We start from the raw sequence: 21176 nt of genomic DNA on the forward strand, positions 1-21176 counted from the left end.
AAAAATGAAACAAGACCGATACCTCACACCACGCACAAAAACGATTTCAAAATGGATCAAAGACCTAAGTATAAAAGCTAAAACGATAAAGATCATGGAAGAAAAAATAGGGACAACGCTAGGAGCCCTAACACATGGCATAAACACTACACAAAACATTACTAACAATGCAGAAGACAAACTGGATAACTGGGAGCTCCTAAAAATCAAACACCTATGCACATCCAAAGACTTCACCAAAAGAGTAAAAAGATTACCTACAGACTGGGAAAAAGTTTTTAGCTATGATATTTCCAATCGGTGCTTGATCTCTAAAATCTATGTGATACTGCAAAAACTCAACTACAAAAAAAAACCCAATTAAAAATGGGCAGCAGATATGAACAGGCACTTCACTAAAGAGGACATTCAGTTGGCGAACAGATGCATGCTCATAATCATTAGCCGTTAAAACCAAAACCAAACCCATCCCACAGCCGTCGAGTCGATTCCGACTCATAGCGACCCTATAGGACAGAGTAGAACTGCCCCGTAGAGTTTCCAAGGAGCACCTGGAGGATTTGAACTGCCAACCTTTTGGTTAACAGCTGTAGCACTTAACCACTATGCCACCAAGGTTTCCCATTAGCCATTAGAGAAATGCAAATCAAAACTACAATGAGATTCCATCTCACTCCAACAAGGCTGGCATTAATCCAAAAAACAAAATAATAAATGTTGGAGAGGCTGTGGAGAGACTGGAACACTTATACACTGCTGGTGGCTGTGTAAAATGGTACAACCACTTTGGAAATCGATTTGGCACTTCCTTAAAAAGCTAGAAATAGAACTACCGTATGATCCAGCAGTCCCACTCCTTGGAATATATCCCAGAGAAATAAGAGCCTTTACACTAAGACATATATGCACACCCATGTTCATTGCAGCACTGTTTACAATAGCAAAAAGATGGAAGCAACCAAGGTGCCCATCAACAGATGAATGGATAAATAAATTATGGTATATTCACACAATGGGATACTACGCATCAGTAAAGAACAGTGAGGAATCCATGAAACATTTCATAACATGGAGGAATCTGGAAGTCATTATGCTGAGTGAAATTATTTGCAAAAGGACAAATATTGTATAAGACCACTATTATAAGAACTCGAGAAATAGTTTAAACAGAGAAGAAAATATTCTGTGATGATTACGAGAGGGGGGAGGGAGAGAGGGAGAGAGAGGGTTTTCACTAATTAGATAGTAGATAAGAACTATTTTAGGTGAAGGGGAAGACAACACACAATACAGGAGAGGTCAGCACAACTGGACTAAACCAAAAGCAAAGAAGTCTCCTGAATAAACTGTACGGTTTGAAGACCAGCACAGCAGGGGCAGGGGTTTAGGAACCATGGTTTCAGGGGACATCTAAGTCAATTGGCATAATAAAATCTATTAAGATAACATTCTGCATCCCACTTTGGAGAGTGGCGTCTGGGGTCTTAAACGCTAGCAAGCGGCCATCTAAAATGCATTGATGGGTCTCAACCCACCTGGATCAAAGGAGAATGAAGAACACCAAGGACACAAGGTGACTACGAGCCCAAGAGACAGAAAGGGCCACATGAACCAGAGACTACATTGCCCTGAGACCAGAACTAGATGGTGCCTGGGTACAACCGATGACTGCCCTGACAGGGAGCACAACAGAGAACCCCTGAGGGAGCAGGAGAGCAGTGGGATGCAGACCCCAAATTCTCATAAAAAGACCAGACTTAATGGTCTGACTGAGACTAGAAGGCCCCCGGCGGTCATGGTCCCCAGACCCTCTGTTAGCCCAGGATAGGAAACGTTCCCAAAGCCAACTCTTCAGACAGGGATTGGACTGGACAATTGGGAAAGAAAATGATACTGGTGAAGAGTGAGCTTCTTGGATCAAGTAGACACATGAGACTATGTTGGCATCTCCTGTCTGGAGGGGAGATGGGAGGGCGGAGGGGATCAGAAGCTGGCCGAATGGACGTGAAAAGAGAGAGTGGACAGAAGGAGTGTGTTGTCTCATTAGGGGGAGAGCAACTAGGAGTATATAGCAAGGTGTGTATAAATTTTTGTATGAAAGATTGACTAGTTAAACTTTCACTTAAAGCACAATAAAAATTAAACAATAAAAAAAAAGATAGGTCTGGAAAAAAAAAAAAAAGAATTTACAGCCTTGGAAACCCCATGGGAAAGTTCTACGCTATGAATCCGACTCAGCGGCAATGGGTTTGGGTGGTGGAAACAGTTAACTTACTTGCTGTTACTCGCTGTTAACAGAAATATTGGTGGCTCAAGTCCACCTGGCAATCTACTGCTGAAAAACCCTATAGAGCACAGCTCTACTCTGACACACATGGGGTCCCCAGCAACTGGTCTTCCCTTCTTCACTGTAAACCTTATGAGGCAGAGACCATGTCTGTGTTGGTAATAATTATTACCAGCACTTAGCAGAATGTCTGGAACACACACAGTAGGTGCTCAATACGCACGGGAAGTAAGGGAAATAGTAAGGAAGACTTAAGCTCAGTTCGATTCCTATGAATCCTTTAAGAAGTGTTAAGCAGTGCTTCTCATGGGCTAGTTATGCTGGGCCAGTGGGTTCACGTCTAAGTAAACTTATTTTAAATAAATCACCTTTCTGCAAACACTAGGGTTTTAACATCATCTCTGTAGGGAAATGAACATGCCTAGATGACAGGGGAATAAATTACAATAATCTAACACAGTAGTTCCCAACCCAGGGATATTTGGCAGTAATCTGGAGACATTTCTGGTTGTCACAACTGGGGAGCGGGTGCTATTGGCATTCAGTGGGTAGAGGTCAGTGATGCTGCCAAATATCCTACAATGAACAGGACAGCTCCCCACAAAAAAAAGTATTATCTGGCCCAAAATGTCAACAGTGCCGAGGTCAAGAAAGTCCACAGCAGACGCACTTCTTGGAGAGAAACCAAAGGATGGTGGGGGACTTAAGTTCTGGTTCCTCTTTCCATTTGCAATATTTTGCAATTTACAAAATTGAGAATGAAAGGATACCTTTACAAAATTTTGTTTCAAGGCCAAATGATTATGAACTTGGGCTTTGGAGTTAGACAGACCTGAATTCAAATCCAGACCCTGTAGCAAATTACTACTCTACGATCTTGGACAAATTACTTAACCTCTTTATAAGCCTCAGTTTTCTCATCTGTAAATTGGGTATAGGAACAGTACCTGCAACAATGAGTTGTTGTGGAAATTAAATGACATAATGCTTTCAGTGTTTAGCAATTGTGCCTAGCGCATGGTAAGTTATTGGTTTAGACTCCACGTATCTAAAAGTCTGAATGATTAAAAAGAAAAAAAACTGTCAATTACCCAATATAAGATACAAAAGGAGAAAAAATATCAGTCTTCATTTCTCTACTATAGAATGGTTCCCACATCTGACTGATCATTAGAATCATTTGGAAGGAAGTGACTTAGGTGGACATCCGGGGGAAGAGGCAGAGAGAATAGCAAGGACAAAGGCCCTGATTGGGAACATGCTGGCATGTTCAAGAAACAGCAAGAAGGCTAGTGTGGCTAGAAGGCAGTGAGCCAGGGGAAGAGTTTGGGGAGATGAGATAAGAGGTAAGGAGACCAGGTCACGTCACTCATAATCTTTAGTGCGTTTTGAACAGATCATTTTAGCTTCTGCCTTAAGGTTAGACTGTAAAGGGGCAAGGGAAGGAGCCCTGATGGTGCAATGCTTAAGCGCTCAGCTGCTAACCAGAAGGTCGGCTGTTTGAACCCACCAGTCACTCCTGGAGAGAAAAGACCTGGCAATCTGCTTCCATAAAGATTTACAGCCTGGGAAACACTATGGGGCTGTTCTACTCTGTCCCTATAGGGTCGCTATGAGCCAGAATCAACTCAAGGCAAATAGGTTGTTATGGGGCAAGGGTGGAAACAGATACCACTCAGAAGGCTACTGCAATAGTCCAATCAAAAGATGATAGGGTACAGGGTTTCTTTTTGGGGTGATGAAAATATTCTAGAATTAGACTATGATGATGGCTGTACAACTCTGTTTGCAACTATATACTAAAAAATGGAATTGTACACACTAAATGGGTGAACGTTATGGTATGTAAATTATATGACAATAAAGCTATTAAAAAAATGGGAGAATGTATCTGACCAAGGACAAATGGTACTGAGAGCTTAGCTGAGATTAGAAGACATAAACTTGCATCAATTTGCATAATTATATGATTTCTTCCAACATACTCAGAAGTGTACATACAGAAGTAAATAAAACGATCCAGGGTTGGAGTTTTGCTCAGTGGGTGCAATATAAAGGCAAGGACAGAAGGAATTTCAGGGTGCTTTTTATGAGAGGGGAGTCCAGGCGATCAACTATGGGGCCATGGGATTCAGTCTGGATAGTAAAGGAAATAAGAATAAAATGAAAACTGACTGGGGAAAAAAAACCAATGGATAAGATTTGAATTCCTTAATATGACTGATTATGCCTTTTATGATCTAGCCGCTGCCTATCTTTTGAGCCTTTTCTCTTGCTTCTTACATTTTACCTTCCATCATACAGAATTTTATATTTTCTCGAATGCCTCCAGCTCTGTCTGAGCCTCTGGACATTCGATGCTACCCTTCCCCTTTCTGTTTTTTTGGTCTCTGCTTAATCACTGTTTCCTTAGAAGGCTGTCCCTGATCCCTAGGAAACCCTGCTACATAGTCCTACAACACCCTGCCCTTCATTTACCTAAATGCTTTCTTTGAAACCAAAGCAACAGCTCACTATCAATACAATGATTGTAGGCCGTGCTAAAAATCCAAAACAGTGGTTGAAAAATATTTCTTCCAAGATATCACTCTTGTTTTATTTGAATATGAAGTCAGAGGATAATATTTGGACCTATGTTTATCTGCTCTCCATTTCTTCTTACTAGTTTTAACCTTTTTGTAGTTGTAATAACGTTTCCATCTGGCTAGTTGTAAAATGTTTCAAAAATACGTGCCTGCAACTAGATGATGTCACTATGAGTGCATTTTTTTTAGATGAAAAAATCCAATATTTATTTCATTGTTCAAAACTCAATTTTTAAGTCTTCCATTTATTTAGAAAAATGTATTTGCAAATGAAAATTTCCAGTATGATAATTGACATTGAAATTATATAAACATTTTACATGTTTTGTTATGTTTTTGTAGATTTTGTATTTGAAAGGTATTAACCTTTATAGTGGAAACCCTGGTGGCGTAGTGGTTGAATGCTATGGTTGCTAACCAAAAGGTTGGCAGTTTGAGTCCACCAGGTGCTTTTCAGAAACTACGGGGCAGTTCTACTCTGACCTATAGGGTCGCTGTGAATCAGGATGTACTTGATGGCAACAGGTTTGGATTTTTGGTTTTTTAACCTTTATAGTGCTGAAAGTGAAGAGGACTTGAAGCACTTACTAATGAGAATCGAAGACTACAGCCTTCAGTATGGATTACACCTCAACATAAAACAATTGGTCCAATAAGCAATGTCATGATAAACGGGGAAAAGATTGAAGTTGTCAAGAATTTCATTTTACTTGGTGTCACGGGTTGAATTATGTCCCCCCAAAAATGTGGGTATCAACTTGGTTAGGCCATGATTCCCAGTATTGTGAAGTTGTCCTCCATTTTGTGACTGTAATTTTATGTTAAAGAGGATTAGGGTGGGGTTGTACCACCTCCCTTACTCAGGTCACATCCCTGATCCAATGTAGTTTCTCTGGGGTGTAGCCTGCACCACCTTTTATCTTACAAGTGATAAAAGGAAAGGGAAGCAAGCAGGAAGTGGGGGATCTCATACCACCAAGAAAGTAGAGCATGTCCTTTGGACCTGGGGGGCCCTTTTCACTTGAGAAGCTCCTCGACCAGGGGAAGATTGATGACAAGGAATTTTCCTTCAGAGCCGACAGAGAAAGCTGTCCCCTGGAGCTGACACCCTGAATTTGGACTTGTAACCTACTGGACTGTGAGAGAATAAATTTCTCTGTTAAAGCCACCCACTTGTATTTCTGTTATAGCAGCACTAGATGACTAAGACACTTGGATCCACAATCAATGCCCATGGAAGCAGCGGTCGAGAAATCAAAAGATGCATTGCATTGGGGAAATCTACTGCAAAAGGCCTCTTTAAAGTGTTAAAAAGCACAGATGTTACCTTGAAGACTAAGTTGTGCCTGACCCAAGCCATGGTGTTTTCAATCACCTCATATGCATGCAAAAGCTGGACAATGAATAGGGAAGACTGAACAAGAATTGACGCCTTTGAATTATGGTGTTGGGAAAGAATATTGAATATACCATGGACCGCCAGAAGAACAAACAAATCTGTCTTGGAAGAAACACAGCCAGAATGCTCCTTAGAAGCGAGGATGATGAGACTTTGTCTCACCTACTTTGGACATGTTGACAGGAGGGACCAGTCCCTGGAGAAAGACATCATGCCAGGTAAAGTAGAGGGTCAGTGAAAGAGGGGAAGACTCTCAAGGGGATGGACTGATACAGTGGCTGCAACAATGGGCTCAAGCATAACGATCGCGAGAAAAGCTTAGTACTGGGCAGTGTTTCGTTCTATCGTACATAGGGCCGCTGAGTCGAAACCAACACAACGGCACCTAACAACAACAATGGTATTTTCAGAGTCCCTGGATGGTGAAATGGTTAGTGCACTTGGCTGCTAACCAGAAGGTTGACAGTTTGAGTCCACCCAGAGGCACGTCAGAAGAAAGGCCTGGTGATCTACTTCCAAAAAATCAGTTATCGAAAACTTTATGAGGCACAGTTCTACTCATGACACACATGGGGTCGCCATGAGTCAGAGTTGACTAGATTGCAATTGGTTTGCTATTTTTGAGCAAAAAGAAAATGACAAGTCCTCTCTCAAATGCTTTGGGCAAGATACACTTGGTCTATCTAAATGGCTTATTGTAAAGCCTGGAATTTATGGAGTTAGGAGGCATGGCTGGCTGAAGAATGGGTGCTAGTTAAACTTGGCTAATTAATTCAGTACAAAAGGGAGACAGATGCTGCAGAACTGAAACGGCTGCCTTTGTTTGAACATCTCCGCATACATTACTCAGAAGGAAACGTGTCCTTTAAATCCGAATCCAAAATGCATCCTAGTGAGGGAGAAAAAAGGTATTTTTGGAGCTGAGCTGGCAGTCTTGGATTCTCCAAGAAAAGAATGCTTCATCTCTGCCTAGTGAGTGCCCGTATGCTTTGAATCCTTAATCAAATTTAGTTGTAGGTAAAGGTCTATGATTTATGTGAATCTGATTTGACAAATCCTTGAGCTAATCAATACTATGCCTAGAAAATTTTATTGCACTTGACTCAGAAACATTCCTGTTTTCAGTTCTATTAGTCCAATTTCATAAGCTTATACTTTGGGAGTAGAAAATTTGATATAAGGTATTTAACCATCATATTGAAATAATCTGATAAAAGGGACATACATGCATTTATTTGAAACTTTATTATATAAATTTTCATTTCTTTTAAAGATTACAAAACCTGTTCTAAGACAGGAGTACAAGCAATATTGTTCCAGGATGGTTCATGGATAAATCGGAAAGAGGTTAGATTATACATTTATAGTATCACATTTATAGTATGATTCGAAAACTTCCCAGATTAGACTCTTAAAACAATTTATTCAGTGATATTTGATCCTTTACAAGCATTTCATAATTATGGCAGCTGTGCCAAGCATCTGATGCGATTTCACCATCAATAAATGGTACAATACATATGAACTCATGATATGGTACCTTAGGCTTCTGGCGTGCCTTACTAGAGAGAAACTAGTACGAAGTAAGGTCATATATAATATATACATAAGGTCATATATAATAGTAGAAAAATATTTGTGATTATTTTTCTTTTTTAAAAACTGTTTAAGTAGATACCCACCCCATTCCCACCCATGACCAAAAATGCAAAATAATCTCGTCCTTCAGGTGTACACTTCCCTTTAGTTTAGGGTAAGAGTTAAGACCAACCTAATTTAATGCACATAATCTTAAAAGTAAAGACTTATCACCCACAGTCATTAAGGATGCTAAGGAATGACAATACCTTGAAGCTTTTAAAATTTTTTATTTAAAAAGTAAAGCTTTAGATGGTTAAACTACACTTAAACACAAACCAAATTCTTTATCCTTATGCCCTTGTTTTGCATTTAAAACTTCTATTTTTAATACTTCAGTTTGAAAAACTCAGTATATGGTTCAATCAGAAGTATATAGTGATAATCGGAGTAAAGATCTTCACTTCCATAAGATATTGAGCTAATCTACTTACAGAGGGCTAGTAGACTCTCTTCTCATATACATTTACATAGACTGCACTCAAATGGTATGTGCTCTAAAGATGTTTTCTGGAGGTTCACACCTCTGAACTTAAGTCTCCGTTCCACTAATCTCTGTTCAATGTCACATACTTTGCTAGTTGCTCTGGGAGAAGTCAGGGAAATTGAAACAGCTTATCATGCACTTCAAGGTTATATAGCAAAATAATGAGGAAAGTGCCTTGAGAGGTAGGAGGTAGGCTCTCATCCTGACCCTTTGTATGCCCTGTTATGAACAGTTAAAAGACTGGAATCAAAGTGGTAAATGTGAGGCTGATAGGAATATCAGGCTTAAGAAAATTAAGTAGACTTAATTTGTAGAATTCTTTGAGAACACTCGGTCGCATTGGAACCAGTTACAACTCACTAGATCACACAGAATACATCAGTGTCAAAAATACATAAAACACGGTAGATACAAATTCTTCTTGGCCATCCTTATTCAGGTATTATTATGTAGACTCTTCACTGGAAAAAGTGGTTAAGTGTGGCTCTGCAGAATATCACAGTTCCAAGAGAGCTATTTCATTCATTAATTGGTCTCCGCCAATGGTCACTCTGGGGAGACCAGCAAATTTAAGTTTTCTGGAGATAAAGAGGACTATTTTCCTTAATGGAAATAAACACAGAGTTAAGTCAACTTAGTATCTGTGAATTAAATAAGGCTCAAAGTATACATCCAGCTTAAGGTTAGTCACATGGAGTTGGATCTTTCAGAGGGACAGAACTCTAGGACTGGATTGCAACCTCCTGGTTTAAGCACCAAGGGTCAGCCATGAAACCTATTGTATTTGTTAACCACATAAAATAGATCTTTTCTGACCCTTTACATTCCTGAGGCACCTGTCCCAAGATCTTCATAAATCTCAAATGCTCAATGTCATCCCATCAGCTAGGACGTTCTCTATAAAGTGAAGCCAGCTGAACGCCTTAGGTCATGATTTTAAGAAAGCCGGGAAGTACACAATATCAAAGCCATGCTGAGTTTTGTTGGCCTCCATGGTGATTAAGCACGTCTGTACCAAGGACCCTAAATCTTGAATTCTTTTTCTGCTCTCATCCCAAGCTGAGTCTACCCCAGCCCCTTTCCTACTCAATCCACCGTGCCTTCTCTTGAAGCCTTTGCACCACCAACATTCCCCTCCCGGTTCAAGTCTTTCTTGGGTTGAAGGTGCAGGACATAGCTAACTAGTCAACTCCACTTCCCATGATGCCCCTTGGCACCAAGAGTTGCCGTTTCTTACACATAGATAGGAAATGGTTGACCCAACCCCACTCTTTGGAGTGCACTGCATGTGAAATGTCTGCTGCACACACACCACACCCTCTCCATATACTCACTAAGTGTCTTTTCCCACATGTCAGCCTCACAGCATCTCAGTATTTTGTGCCTTCTCAAAATTATCTTTGGACTTTTGCATCTGCTTGTGAATAAATAAGTCCACGTCAAATCTGTTAAAAGTCAAAAGTCTATTGTACTTAGAAGACACCACTATAAAACAAAGGAGCTGAAATGATTTATATGAAAACCCCCCAACACTTACCTTAATTTAGCATCGTCACTTGAAAGAGAAGAGACTAAGGGTAGTGTAATTAGTAAATTTCAGTATGTGCCTTGGCCAATGTTAAGTGCAATCTATCATTTTGGATTTTAAGCTAAGAGTAAGCTTGTAAAAGAGGCCTGGTAGTTTACTTCTTTCTTTCACAGTGAAAGATCTTTAAGATAGCACTGAAACCTCCTGGGAGAAGCCCCAGTAGTAAGGACAGCACCAACTGATGAAGGGATGAAGTCTGCAAGGGCCTCAATACCACAACTATATTGGCCTGGAAGGATTGACCTTTGAGAGATAAATGGAAAGGTTAACCCATAACAAGCACTACATTTGGAGCATATTGTTGGCTGAGTCTGATCCACTGTAAGCCAAAAGCAATAGGAACACATGAACCACAGATGAAATATATTATGTCCATCAACTGCTTTTTAGGCAGCAAGCCTTTAGTTTTGTGACTATAAAAATTGTTTTGTCCAATAAAACTGAGAGCTTGACTATGTGAAGTAGGCAGTATCTTTGAAACAATAAACTTGGGATTATTTTAGCAGTACAGGATTACCCCAAGAAACATGTAGTTTTGAACTCAAGCTACTGGTCAGGTGGTAATATGAAGGGAGGGCGGAACTGTGTTAAGAGAAACAAAAAATGAATGGGGAGAAGTTAACGGGTCTCAGGTTCTTTACGTGCAATGAGAACCCTGGACCAGGTAACTTATAAGGATTAGTACGTTTACCACGGCCCTGGTGGCACAGTGATTAAGAGCTCAGCGGTCTACTGGGGCGGGTCTACTCTATCCTATAGGGTCGCTACGAGTCAGAATTGACTAGGTGGCAACCGGTTTTGGTTTGGTTTACTACATTTACCCCTAGTTTTAAAAGACTGTGATGGACCGTACATCCAAGCACTTTTGCAGTAGCATCAGTGGCACTAAATATCTGAGAATCTATCTTGTTTTTCTGTCCAGAGGTGTGTTCACATTTTGAACATGACAATTTGGGATGACCATGGTTTGAGACACTGAACGAAGGGGACGGGGGGAGCTTTCTTTCCAGACAATGGAAAGCAGCTTTAATAGTTAGCATCCATATACTCAAGAACTTTAAAAAATGTTATCTAGATCTTCTGAGAGCCATCTTTCTATACATTTTTAATCTAGAAGACAAACTTACATCTGATTTCTCTGCAATAATTCTTTTGTGTCACTTGGGCAAAAGGAGCGTTATCGATTTGTCTTTTCTCTTTAATCGTATACAGGAGAAATTCAGGGATGCCAAGTGGCTTCCAAGACATTTAGATAAACCACCCCCTTTTGGCTTTGTACTCCTGTGGGATGACTTAAAGCTTCTGGTAGGACAAAAAGGTGTCAGATGTAAATGGTTTAAGTAGCTGACTAAGAAAAGATCCTTTTGGGCACATTCTTGATGAGGTTAAGTGAAATCCATCTTTCCTTACTCATATGTCTTTCACATGACATACTGATGTATACGTGCTAGGCAGCTTGGCAAAGATACAGGTAATAACAGGTACAGGGTTTTCATCAAATAACGTTGTGGCAACCACCAACTTATATGTAGATAATGAGTACTGTCATCTAAGCAGACTAAGGGACCATAATGAAAACTGATAATTCTCAAGTCAGAAGCAGCATCATATGGCTGTAAGACATCAGGAAGGATTACAGAAAGCACTCAGCGATGAACGTTCACTTAGCCTACCTTAGCTATGATTTCAGGTTAGAACAGATACTGTTTGATCAAGAATGTTTTATTCCCTAGAATAATGAAGTTTAAATCCAATTTAATAGAGGCGTGTGGCATTTATTACGTTCAAATTAATGTTTAATATAGAATATCTTTTTTTTTTATTTGAACATGAAATATTCAATGGCACCTCAATTACCTGCTGCTAAATTCTTCATTGCAATCTCTTCACCATGACTCTTAAAGCCCCCTGATCTATATTGGCAAAATTTCAAATTGTATGCCAAATACTAAGTAGGGATATACTTAACATTAAAAGTGAAAGGACTATTTCCTTTAATTAAGGAAAAAAGCCTAAGGAGATGCAAAGTATATGCACTAACTTCATAGGTGTACACTTGACATCATGCCACACACACACGATAACTTTCCTTCCCCTATAGCTCTCTAGGTTAGTCTGACAGAGCACCTGACTTTAAGAAACACACACACACACAAACCAGTGAAACAGACATGGGGAAAGATATGTACATTTTCAAAGTATTACATTCAACAGCTGTTCCACAATCTGGCCACTTTTATGGCTGTCCAACAATACTGTTAATCCAGGTGAACTATTTAACCAGGTTTAATAGTCAATTGATTAATAATAATAGATTCCAAGTTAAACAAGGCATGTATACATTAAAGAAAGCAGTACAGAAATGTACTGTATATGAACTGTTTACAAAAACATACAAAATGTTGGATGGCACAAAGGATACAGTGCTAATATAAACAGATCGTTTAAGCTAAGTGCTTAACATAAACTGTCCATCCCTATAACTAACAAAGAATATTTAAGGGACATGAAATATTTCCTATAAAAATAATGCTATATGGTGTAGAGTGCTTTATTCAGTGTATTTTTAGGTGGTATTCATATGTTCATTTTTCTTCTTGTTGATTCAGTGAATATATCTCCGCCATGTTTCCATTTTCATTCCATCCGAAGCTCCAGGAAAATCTAACTTGCTAACGATCATTTAAAGCGAGAAGAGACGAAAGCAGGAGCAGCAGCAGGAGCAGCAGCATTATGGGTACCAGCTGGGACAGTGTGTGCTTGCAGGTGTCTCTCAGATATGTGCTACCTGTCGCCAGAACTTGTGCTATCAGCTTACACCATGGTACCAAATAACTCAATGAGGTCACTTCACAGAGCTGTTGAGGTGATTTTTTTAATACCTCTCCGCTGAGCAAGAGTAGAGCGGCCTACTGGTTCCAAAACTGGTGACTGGTTACGGTTTAAAGCAGAGTATGTAGCTGCCATGGCACCCTAAAAACAGGAAAGAAAGGCAATGACAAAAATGACATGGAGTAGCCACATGTACCCAAAACACAAAATGTAGATCTCAGAAAATCTCTTCATAAGCAAATTTATATAATTGGGCTCCTAGGGAAAGTCATCGCACTGGTCACACCCCCGGATTGCGCTAAATTGCAGAGGCCAATGTGGGAGGTTGAAATGATGTAGGAGAGAGGACATGGTGGGCTCGTAACAAGCAGTTCTCCCTTTTCTCAGGACGCTTTTTTCCTTCTTTGCAACCCTTGAGTATGAGAGGCAAGAAAGCTTGCTCTTTTGGAACCCGTGCTCTGTCACTGTTGGTGACCTCAAGGAGGTTGCTTTGTGGTGTACATAAGCAAGAAGAGCGTAAAGAAAGTGAGGAAATCCATAAGCTTCTCTGTCCTTATTTACAGTGAATACCTACTTCTATAAAAGCAAAAATCAAACCCACTGCTACTGAGTCGATTCCAACTCATACCAACTCTATAGGTGCAACTGCCCCCATAGGGTTTCCATGGCTATAAATCTTTATGGAAGCAGACTGTCATATCTTTCTCCCAAGGAGTAGCTGGTGGGTTCGAGCCCAACCTTTCAGTTAGCAACTGAGTGCTGAACCATTGTGCCAACAGGGCCCCGTTTTCTTACTTCTATAGATTGAAATAAATTCAGAAGTCCCTTTTAAGCTGGTCCTATTACTGGTAGTTTGGCTTCCATTGGCCTTTTCTAAATCACCCATTATAAAGAGAAGCCCCCAAGAGTACTGCACTGAAGGTGACGGGGCGCGGAGAGGTTGATTCTGTCTCTCCTGGAGCATGTGGCCAATACTGACTTAATTGGACCCAGGTACCTTTACTAGGTGGGGTGCGTCCTGTCTGTTGAGTTGATACTGCGGCAGTTGGTCCCAGTGGACGATCCAGGGATGTCTGAGCACGAGGGCAGCAGTCAGCCTCTGATGAGGATCTACATGAAGCATCTTTGACACCAGGTCCTGTGATGGTGACAGTAATAAAACACGACTTAAATATTTTTGTCTGCCTGTTTTTCTGTGGCACTAGATACTGCTGGGAGCCTTGGTGGTGCAGTGGTTAAGAGCTCAGCTGCTAACCAAAAGGTTGGCAGCCCAAATTTACCAGCCACTCCTTGGTTACGTTATTGGGCAGTTTTACTCTGTCCTATAGGGTCGCTATTTGCGTTGGAATCAACTCGACGGGAATGCATTTAGTTTTTTTTGTTAGATACTGCTAAGCATGCTTTCTCTGCTTCTATGACACCATTTTTTCCTAACAAACCTTTTGGCTCAATTTGGTCAGCATGACAATCCGATAAAAATTAATACCTCCCCTCAGAGTAACCATAATTTTGGTGCATTACAAATGGTAGATTTCCACATTTTGTGTACCTTTAAGTACTCTGGCCCTTTTTTGGAGCTGTTTGTCAATACTGAAAAGTGGAACATAAATGTCCAAAAATAGGAATTTAATTGGAGGGCTTTAAATGCCCCCTTCCCAAGACTGTAGAGTTCTTTTAAAAATTTTTCTACTTCAAAATAATTCATGGGTATTACATAAAATTCAGAAAAATATAGAAAAGCAAAAGAACATGACAAACACCCATTAATCCCACCCCTGCAGAAGACAATCACTGTTAACATGGCTTATCTATCCAAATGTTTATCTGGGCCTGTAACCTATGTCCACATAATCACTCCACAGTTTTACTTTCTCTAAAATGGTACTATAATTGTGATATAGATCATAAAAAAGCTACCCACATCAAAAGCCACCTACTACTTCTTTAATTTTTCATTCAAAATATATCTATTGAGTATCCACTAAAGGCCAAGCATTCTGCTAGGCACTGGGCATTCAGAAGGGAACAAGACAGAAATGAACTCCGACCTCATGGGGCTTCCAGTCCAGTGAGGGAAAAACAAAGAGGCCATTACAAAGCGAATACTAAGTTCTTTGATGGGATGAATAAATAGGGGGTGTAGCTGGAGGAACACTGAGAGACACCTGACCTGAACTGGGTGGGGTGGCTTAGAAGTGACTTCTTAAGAGGAAGGTGAGCTCTGAAGGGTAAGCAGGTGCTAGATTAGAGAAGGGAAGGGGGAAACACAGTGTTTCAGGCAGAAAGAACGGTGTCATGCAGGAAAGCTCGCAGGTGTGAGAGAACGTGTCACAATCAAGGACCTGAAGGGAATGTAACGTGGCTGCAGCATAAATTCTAAAGGAGAATGAGGCAACAGATGAAGTGGGCCAAGCTGAGAAGAGACCAGAGCATGAAGGCCCTTGAAAGCCATATGAGCAAACCTGGGATTGTTCTGGAGGCAATAAAGCATTTAAAGCAATACAAGTTTGTATTTTGGAGAGCTCACACTCACAAGGTAGGGAAGAAAATGGATTGCAGGGGGCAAGCCTGGAGACTTCAATTAAGAGACCGAGAGAGATGATACCATTAGGCAAGGGTATTAGAGAAAAATGGGTGGAACTCAGGTAGTCGGGAAAAAGAACTAACAGAACCTGGTGGATGATTGGATATTGGGGCTAGGGGAAATATTGTTCCAAGAACTCCTCTGCTGAGACATTTATGGTTTCTTGTTTTTGTTTTGTTTTTTTTTTTTAACAGCAAGAAGAATAATCTACTGACTAGAACTATAGATAAAAAGCAAAATAATTAGGAACCTCCCCTTCCAAATTCTCAAAGTGGGCAAGTATTCAAAATGTATAAAAGGTTGCAAAATTCCCAGGGGCACAACAAATCTATTATTATACTTGTAATCAAATGTTGGTGTTAACCAATGTACTTCTGGCCAACTGACTTAGAACCACTTCTCTTCCTACTGCTACCCCTTCCTTGGCTATTCTTCCTGTGCTTTCTCTTTAAAAAGCTCCCCAGAGTTTCCTCCTTGGCCCTCTTATCACTCTACCAAGATAATCTCATTCATGCTCAAGGCTCTAGCTACTACAACGAAAACCTCTGAATTCAATCTCCACCCCAGGCTTCTTGCCTAAGAAGATGTCCTAATGGACATCTCAATTATTTATCATCTAAGCATTTCCAATTCACAATGTCCAAATCTGCAATCATCACTCCTCTCAAAACTATTTCTTTCGTATTCAACATCTTGGTGAATGGCATCACCATCTACCCAAGGTGGAAATATGAACTGCAGGCTTGGTATATGTTTCTCCCTCACTTTCATGTCCAATAAACTCTCAAGTCTATTCTGCCACCTACATTTCTCTGCCATTTGGCTCGATCCCACTACAACTGCTAAAGTTTAGGTCCTCATCATTCATGACCTGGAATATTGCAAAATCTTACAAGTAATGCCCCTAATAGTAGGTCAATGAGGACCAAATGAAGTCATGGAGGTAGAAGTGTTAGCACAGTACCTGGCATGTAAGTGTTCAATAAATGGTAGCCGTGGTCCTGTTCTTCTCCAAGTCACGTTAGGACACATGTGGCTTCTTTCACTGATGACATTCACATATGCAACATGCTCTTTTGGGGACACACAGAGCCCCCCTTCCAATTTTGTGGGTAGTCATATTACATCATGCTTATAATCACAAGTCTTAACCCTATGTAGTAGCAAAAGCTACTGGCAGTAACTGTAGACTTTATGACAGGCTGGGAGTTGGATACAGTTCCTTGTGCTCTGTTTGTGTCTCTAGCCTCACCTATTTCTTTCTCTCTCACCCAAATAAGCATATTAAAATGCAAGCGAATGGGAGCGAAACCGCAGATAACATGGTGTAGTTACTTCAGGGAACGAGGGCTTTGGAAGCAGATATTTAGTTGGAAGTGCCACAGACAAAGTGTAAACTACATTTCTGGTCGTTGGTTTCCTTATATGAAATGGAGATACTGCCACCTATCTTAAAGTGTTGTTATGAGGATTAAACGGGATAATTTAGGTAAAGTGCAAAGACAGTCACCATTGATATTAATCCTGTTTGTAAGTAAGAAATATGCTTCAGATCTACATCTTCTGAGGAAGAAACAAAATAAAACAAAAAAACCCAAACCCACTGCTGTCGAGTCAATTCTGACTCATAGTGATCCTATAGGACAACAGAGCTGCCCCATAGGGTTTCCAAGGAGCACCTGGTGGATTCAAACTGCCAACCTTTTGGTTGGCAGCCATAGCTCTTAACCACTACACCACCAAGGTTTTCAGAAACAAAATACTTGGTCCGTTTTTTAGTTCAAGTTATTTGGTAACATCACTTCAAAATACTTCTTTATAAACAAAAGTTCCTAACTAATTTATTCCTTTCATCAGGGATTACAGAAAATCATTTTCTCAAAAACTTGTAACAGGAAGTCATACCCACCTTTGCTGTATCTGAAACAGAATTCCAGTAACCACCACTGAGGGAGAATTTTCCACTACCTATTCGTGCCAATATTTCCTCTGGCGTATCATCAGGGCCATTTGCAAATGGAGTGTAACTAATATAATAAAATTAAAATGTTAATGAGAAAAATTTATTTTTTGGTTGGTAATCCTTATATTTATTTCCGGTACCCAATGTTCTCTGAGTAATTCAGAGTATTACTAAATTATTAATTATTAAAATATGCAAAAATAATTAATAATTACCAAATCTACCAAAGTGAAAGAACCCACAAAATGAAGCTCCATAAAGCATGAAGTCAAGTTATAAGTTAAAAAAAAAAAAAAACCCAAACCAAACCTGTTGCCACTGAGTCAATTCTGACTCAGAGGGACCCTACAGGACAGAGTAGAACTGCCCTAGAGAGTTTCCAAGAAGTGCCTGGTGGATTCAAACTGCTGACCTTTAGGTTAGCATTTAACCACTACATCACCAGGGTTTCCAAGTTCTAAGTTAGGAAGTATTAACTAGACTTAAGATGCAACAATATAAATATTTTAAGATACGGCATATTACAGAATATTTTAAAATAGTGCATGTTTTTCATATAACAAATAAATCAGAGTAGAAAAAAGTATAGAAAAGGCAATTTAAGACATTAATAAATAATACATTTTAGAAAATCAATAATGATACAGCTATAGCTGTATGTATTAGATAACACGAGAAAAAATGGAAGAAAGATATAACAACGTAGGGACTAAAAGATGTAGATAATTTAAACAAAATACTCATGAATAAATGTTTACAACATATGGTATACACTCACCCGGTAAGCATTGTATACAGGAGGACACCAAGGCTCCATATATCACAAGCAGCATCATAGCCTTGTCGTTTTAAAACCTAGAAAAAAGAAAAATTAGTATCCTCACAACACTGCTTGTTGTATAGATTTGGACAGGCTATGAATGGAATTATGTCTCCCAAATCAATGTGTAGAAGAAAAACTTCAAAACATGGTCAACAGATAAGGCAATATGTTAATCCTATTCTTGAACCTCTACTACTACGAACTAAGACAAACACAAAAGCTTAACTTCGCAATGCAAATTCACATTTATTGAGTGCCACCATGGGCACACAGAGGAATATAAAATAAACTGAAGCTAAGCTTCTTATGTTAACGAATTTATGTTTGTATGTGGCTACTGAAATTGTTACATAAAACACAACACTTTTAAGAACACATATAACCTAGTAAAAGTGATACAGTGCAAAATAGTACATATATATGTAATTTGATGCACTCATTTAACAATCACCGGGCATGAACTGTGACAAATACAAAAAAAAAAAAAAAAACCCTGTTCCTGCTCTTAAGAAAGTCAGGATCTGGCAGGGGAAACAAATATATAAATAATGATTTGATGTGATATATAGTATAACGAAATTAGGTCTAAAGTGCTATGGGTATAAAGACGAGGTAGCAATTTCTTCTTGATGTAGGGAGAGAGGGAAGGCTAGGGGGCAGCCTGCTCATATTGGACCTATAAGTAAGAATTCAGTAGGCAAAAGGAAAGAGGTGGGCAAGGGCAGAGGACATTCGAAGTGTAGTGGCATGCTTAGTGCTAGGCAAGCAGTTCAGTGAGGGCAGCGCTCCAGGCAGGGGATATTAGCTGTAGAGAGGCTGAAGGCTTTTGGTGTAAGTATTTTGCTAAGGAATTTAGATTTCTGTTCCTGTAGGCAATCAGATGTCACTGAAGCATTAAACAGGGAAATGAAAGATACTCAAGGTATAGAAGAAATGCTGGAAACTAGAAGACTGGTGACAAGGGCACAGAACAGGAGGCAATTTGTAGCAAACTACGTGAAAGGCTGTGAGGATCTGTACTATTTCGGACATGAGGAAGAGGAAAAAATATCTACAGATAAAACTGGAAGGACTTAGCATAGATTGGATGTATAAGGTAGGGGAAACGGCGTCTAGAATATTTAGGAGTCAGAATGGGAAGAATTTGGTGCCAGACTGGCTGTGGAGAAATGATGGAGAAGGAAAACTGCAGGAGGAGTTCGAAGTTGTAACTTGGATGACTAGATGGCAAATGGGAGACAAAGAGTTGAAATGAAGGTTAAGTCTAAGGAAGAGTTTAATTATGGCAGATTTCCCAAGGCAGAGGAATTCAGAGGCAGGTTTTGAAAGAAAAATATTCTAGGGAGGGAACGAACAAAGGCATAACAACTACATGGTAATTTCAAGAAGCAGGTTGCTTGTATGAAGCAGGAAGTGCTTATGTGGAAAAGTGAGATGACTAGATTCACTGACCACGCTTGACCATCGCTGTGTGCCAGAGACTGGATGCATGGACAAACAAGCAAAAAACCCATTCCTTGTTAGTTCCAGTAGCATGGGGAAGAGCAGATGCAAGCAGTCTTTTAAAAACAGTAGGAACAATCCAGCGCTATAGTCCAACTATCATAACATTACCAATGGTTCTCATTTTTGTGAAATATCTAGCCCACGGTAAAAGCACAGACTTTGGAACCAGACACCCTGGGTGCATATCAAGATCTGATCTCAGGCAAGTTACATAACCTCTCACAACAGTCTTAGTGTCCTGTGAAATGCAAACATTTACCTCATATACTCACATTGAGAATAAATTACTATATGTAAAGTAGAAGGCTGTGACAACAAAATCAGGTGATGTATGTGCCTGGCACACAGGCCCTATATTAGGGTTAAGGATTATTTTTATTAGATCTTTTTCATAGTGGTATTTTTGTTGTTTGTTTTACACAGTGATAATAAAGGCAAGAAATCTTGAGGGCAAAGCAAAGGATTTTAGATTTGCTACAATACGATGGGGAACTAGTTTCTTAGAAAAACAAAGAACTTGATCCCAGCAGTGCTTGAAGCAGACTTTAGTAGCTTTGTACCTATTATGTCAGGAATGATCACAGAATGAGAAGGCGGAGGGAGCGTACACCTGGCTTCCAGCAGTCACCTGTGGGCTGGGGATGAAAGTGTGGGCTAGGGTGGCAGTTCTGTGAACAGAAGAATGCAGAGCAATTGGCAGAACTGGTTTTATGAGATGACAAGATGACAAAAAATGGCCTCGAAGTTTTAACCTCGGAAAAAGCATGAAGATGGTGCCCAAAACAGGAAACAAAAAACAGGTACTAGGAAAGGAGGAGAATCAGCTCGTTTCCATGTAACTGGATGCACTGACAGGCACAAAACTGCTAGTAGACAGCTAGAGAAGTGTGATTATGCAGAAAGACAGAGGTCAGGGCAAGAGATGAATTACAGGTGGTAGTGGACCGATGAGAGAATAAACTACCAACGCAAGAAGAAAAGGGGCTGGCATTTTCTTCTAATTCTTTGTTCAATAAGTCTTCAATCAAATAATACTAACTATGTTATATTATTTGATTTTTTTTTGTTATATTAAACATAGCAAATGGTTATTTTCATATACTGAAATAGTGCAAGCAAACTCTCATCATTACCTCCGGTGCAACAAAATTTGCAGTATAACAAGGAGTCATGAGAAGACCGTTTTCAGCTCTGAGCTGTTTTGCAAAACCAAAATCACAAATTCGAATAGATTCTGGATTACCAGATTCATCCACATAAAGAATGTTGCTAGGTTTCAAGTCTCTGTGAACCACCTAATGGAAACACAAATTCAAGAGTTACAGTAACAGTTCACTTCCATCACCAAAAATTCTTTATTCATAAACTGTCAAGCAGCACTCTTAAGCAAGATGATGAGTGCTATCTTTAAATTATCCCAACATTATAAAATGCCAATAATGAAAAAAAATGCTGATAACATAGGCATAACTCTCTATCATAGA

At 39.7% G+C, this 21176-nt stretch overlaps 1 protein-coding gene across 2 annotated transcripts in view; it reads right to left on the reverse strand.

The window, feature by feature from the left end:
- Nucleotides 1-7248: 7248 nt before the first annotated feature.
- RPS6KA3 (ribosomal protein S6 kinase A3) overlaps nt 7249-21176 on the reverse strand; it is a 111382-nt gene continuing 97454 nt past the window's right edge. For both annotated transcript variants that reach the window (XM_064278082.1, XM_064278081.1), the window contains 5 exons: nt 20826-20987; nt 18142-18218; nt 17310-17427; nt 13814-13954; nt 7249-12957 (listed from right to left, as the gene is read on the reverse strand). In XM_064278082.1, the coding sequence (XP_064134152.1) occupies nt 12835-12957; nt 13814-13954; nt 17310-17427; nt 18142-18218; nt 20826-20987 (621 nt within the window). In that variant the 3' untranslated portion in view covers nt 7249-12834. The remainder of the gene's footprint in view (nt 12958-13813; nt 13955-17309; nt 17428-18141; nt 18219-20825; nt 20988-21176) is intronic.

This window comes from Loxodonta africana, chromosome X, assembly GCF_030014295.1.
Source record: "Loxodonta africana isolate mLoxAfr1 chromosome X, mLoxAfr1.hap2, whole genome shotgun sequence".
NCBI lineage: Eukaryota > Metazoa > Chordata > Mammalia > Proboscidea > Elephantidae > Loxodonta > Loxodonta africana.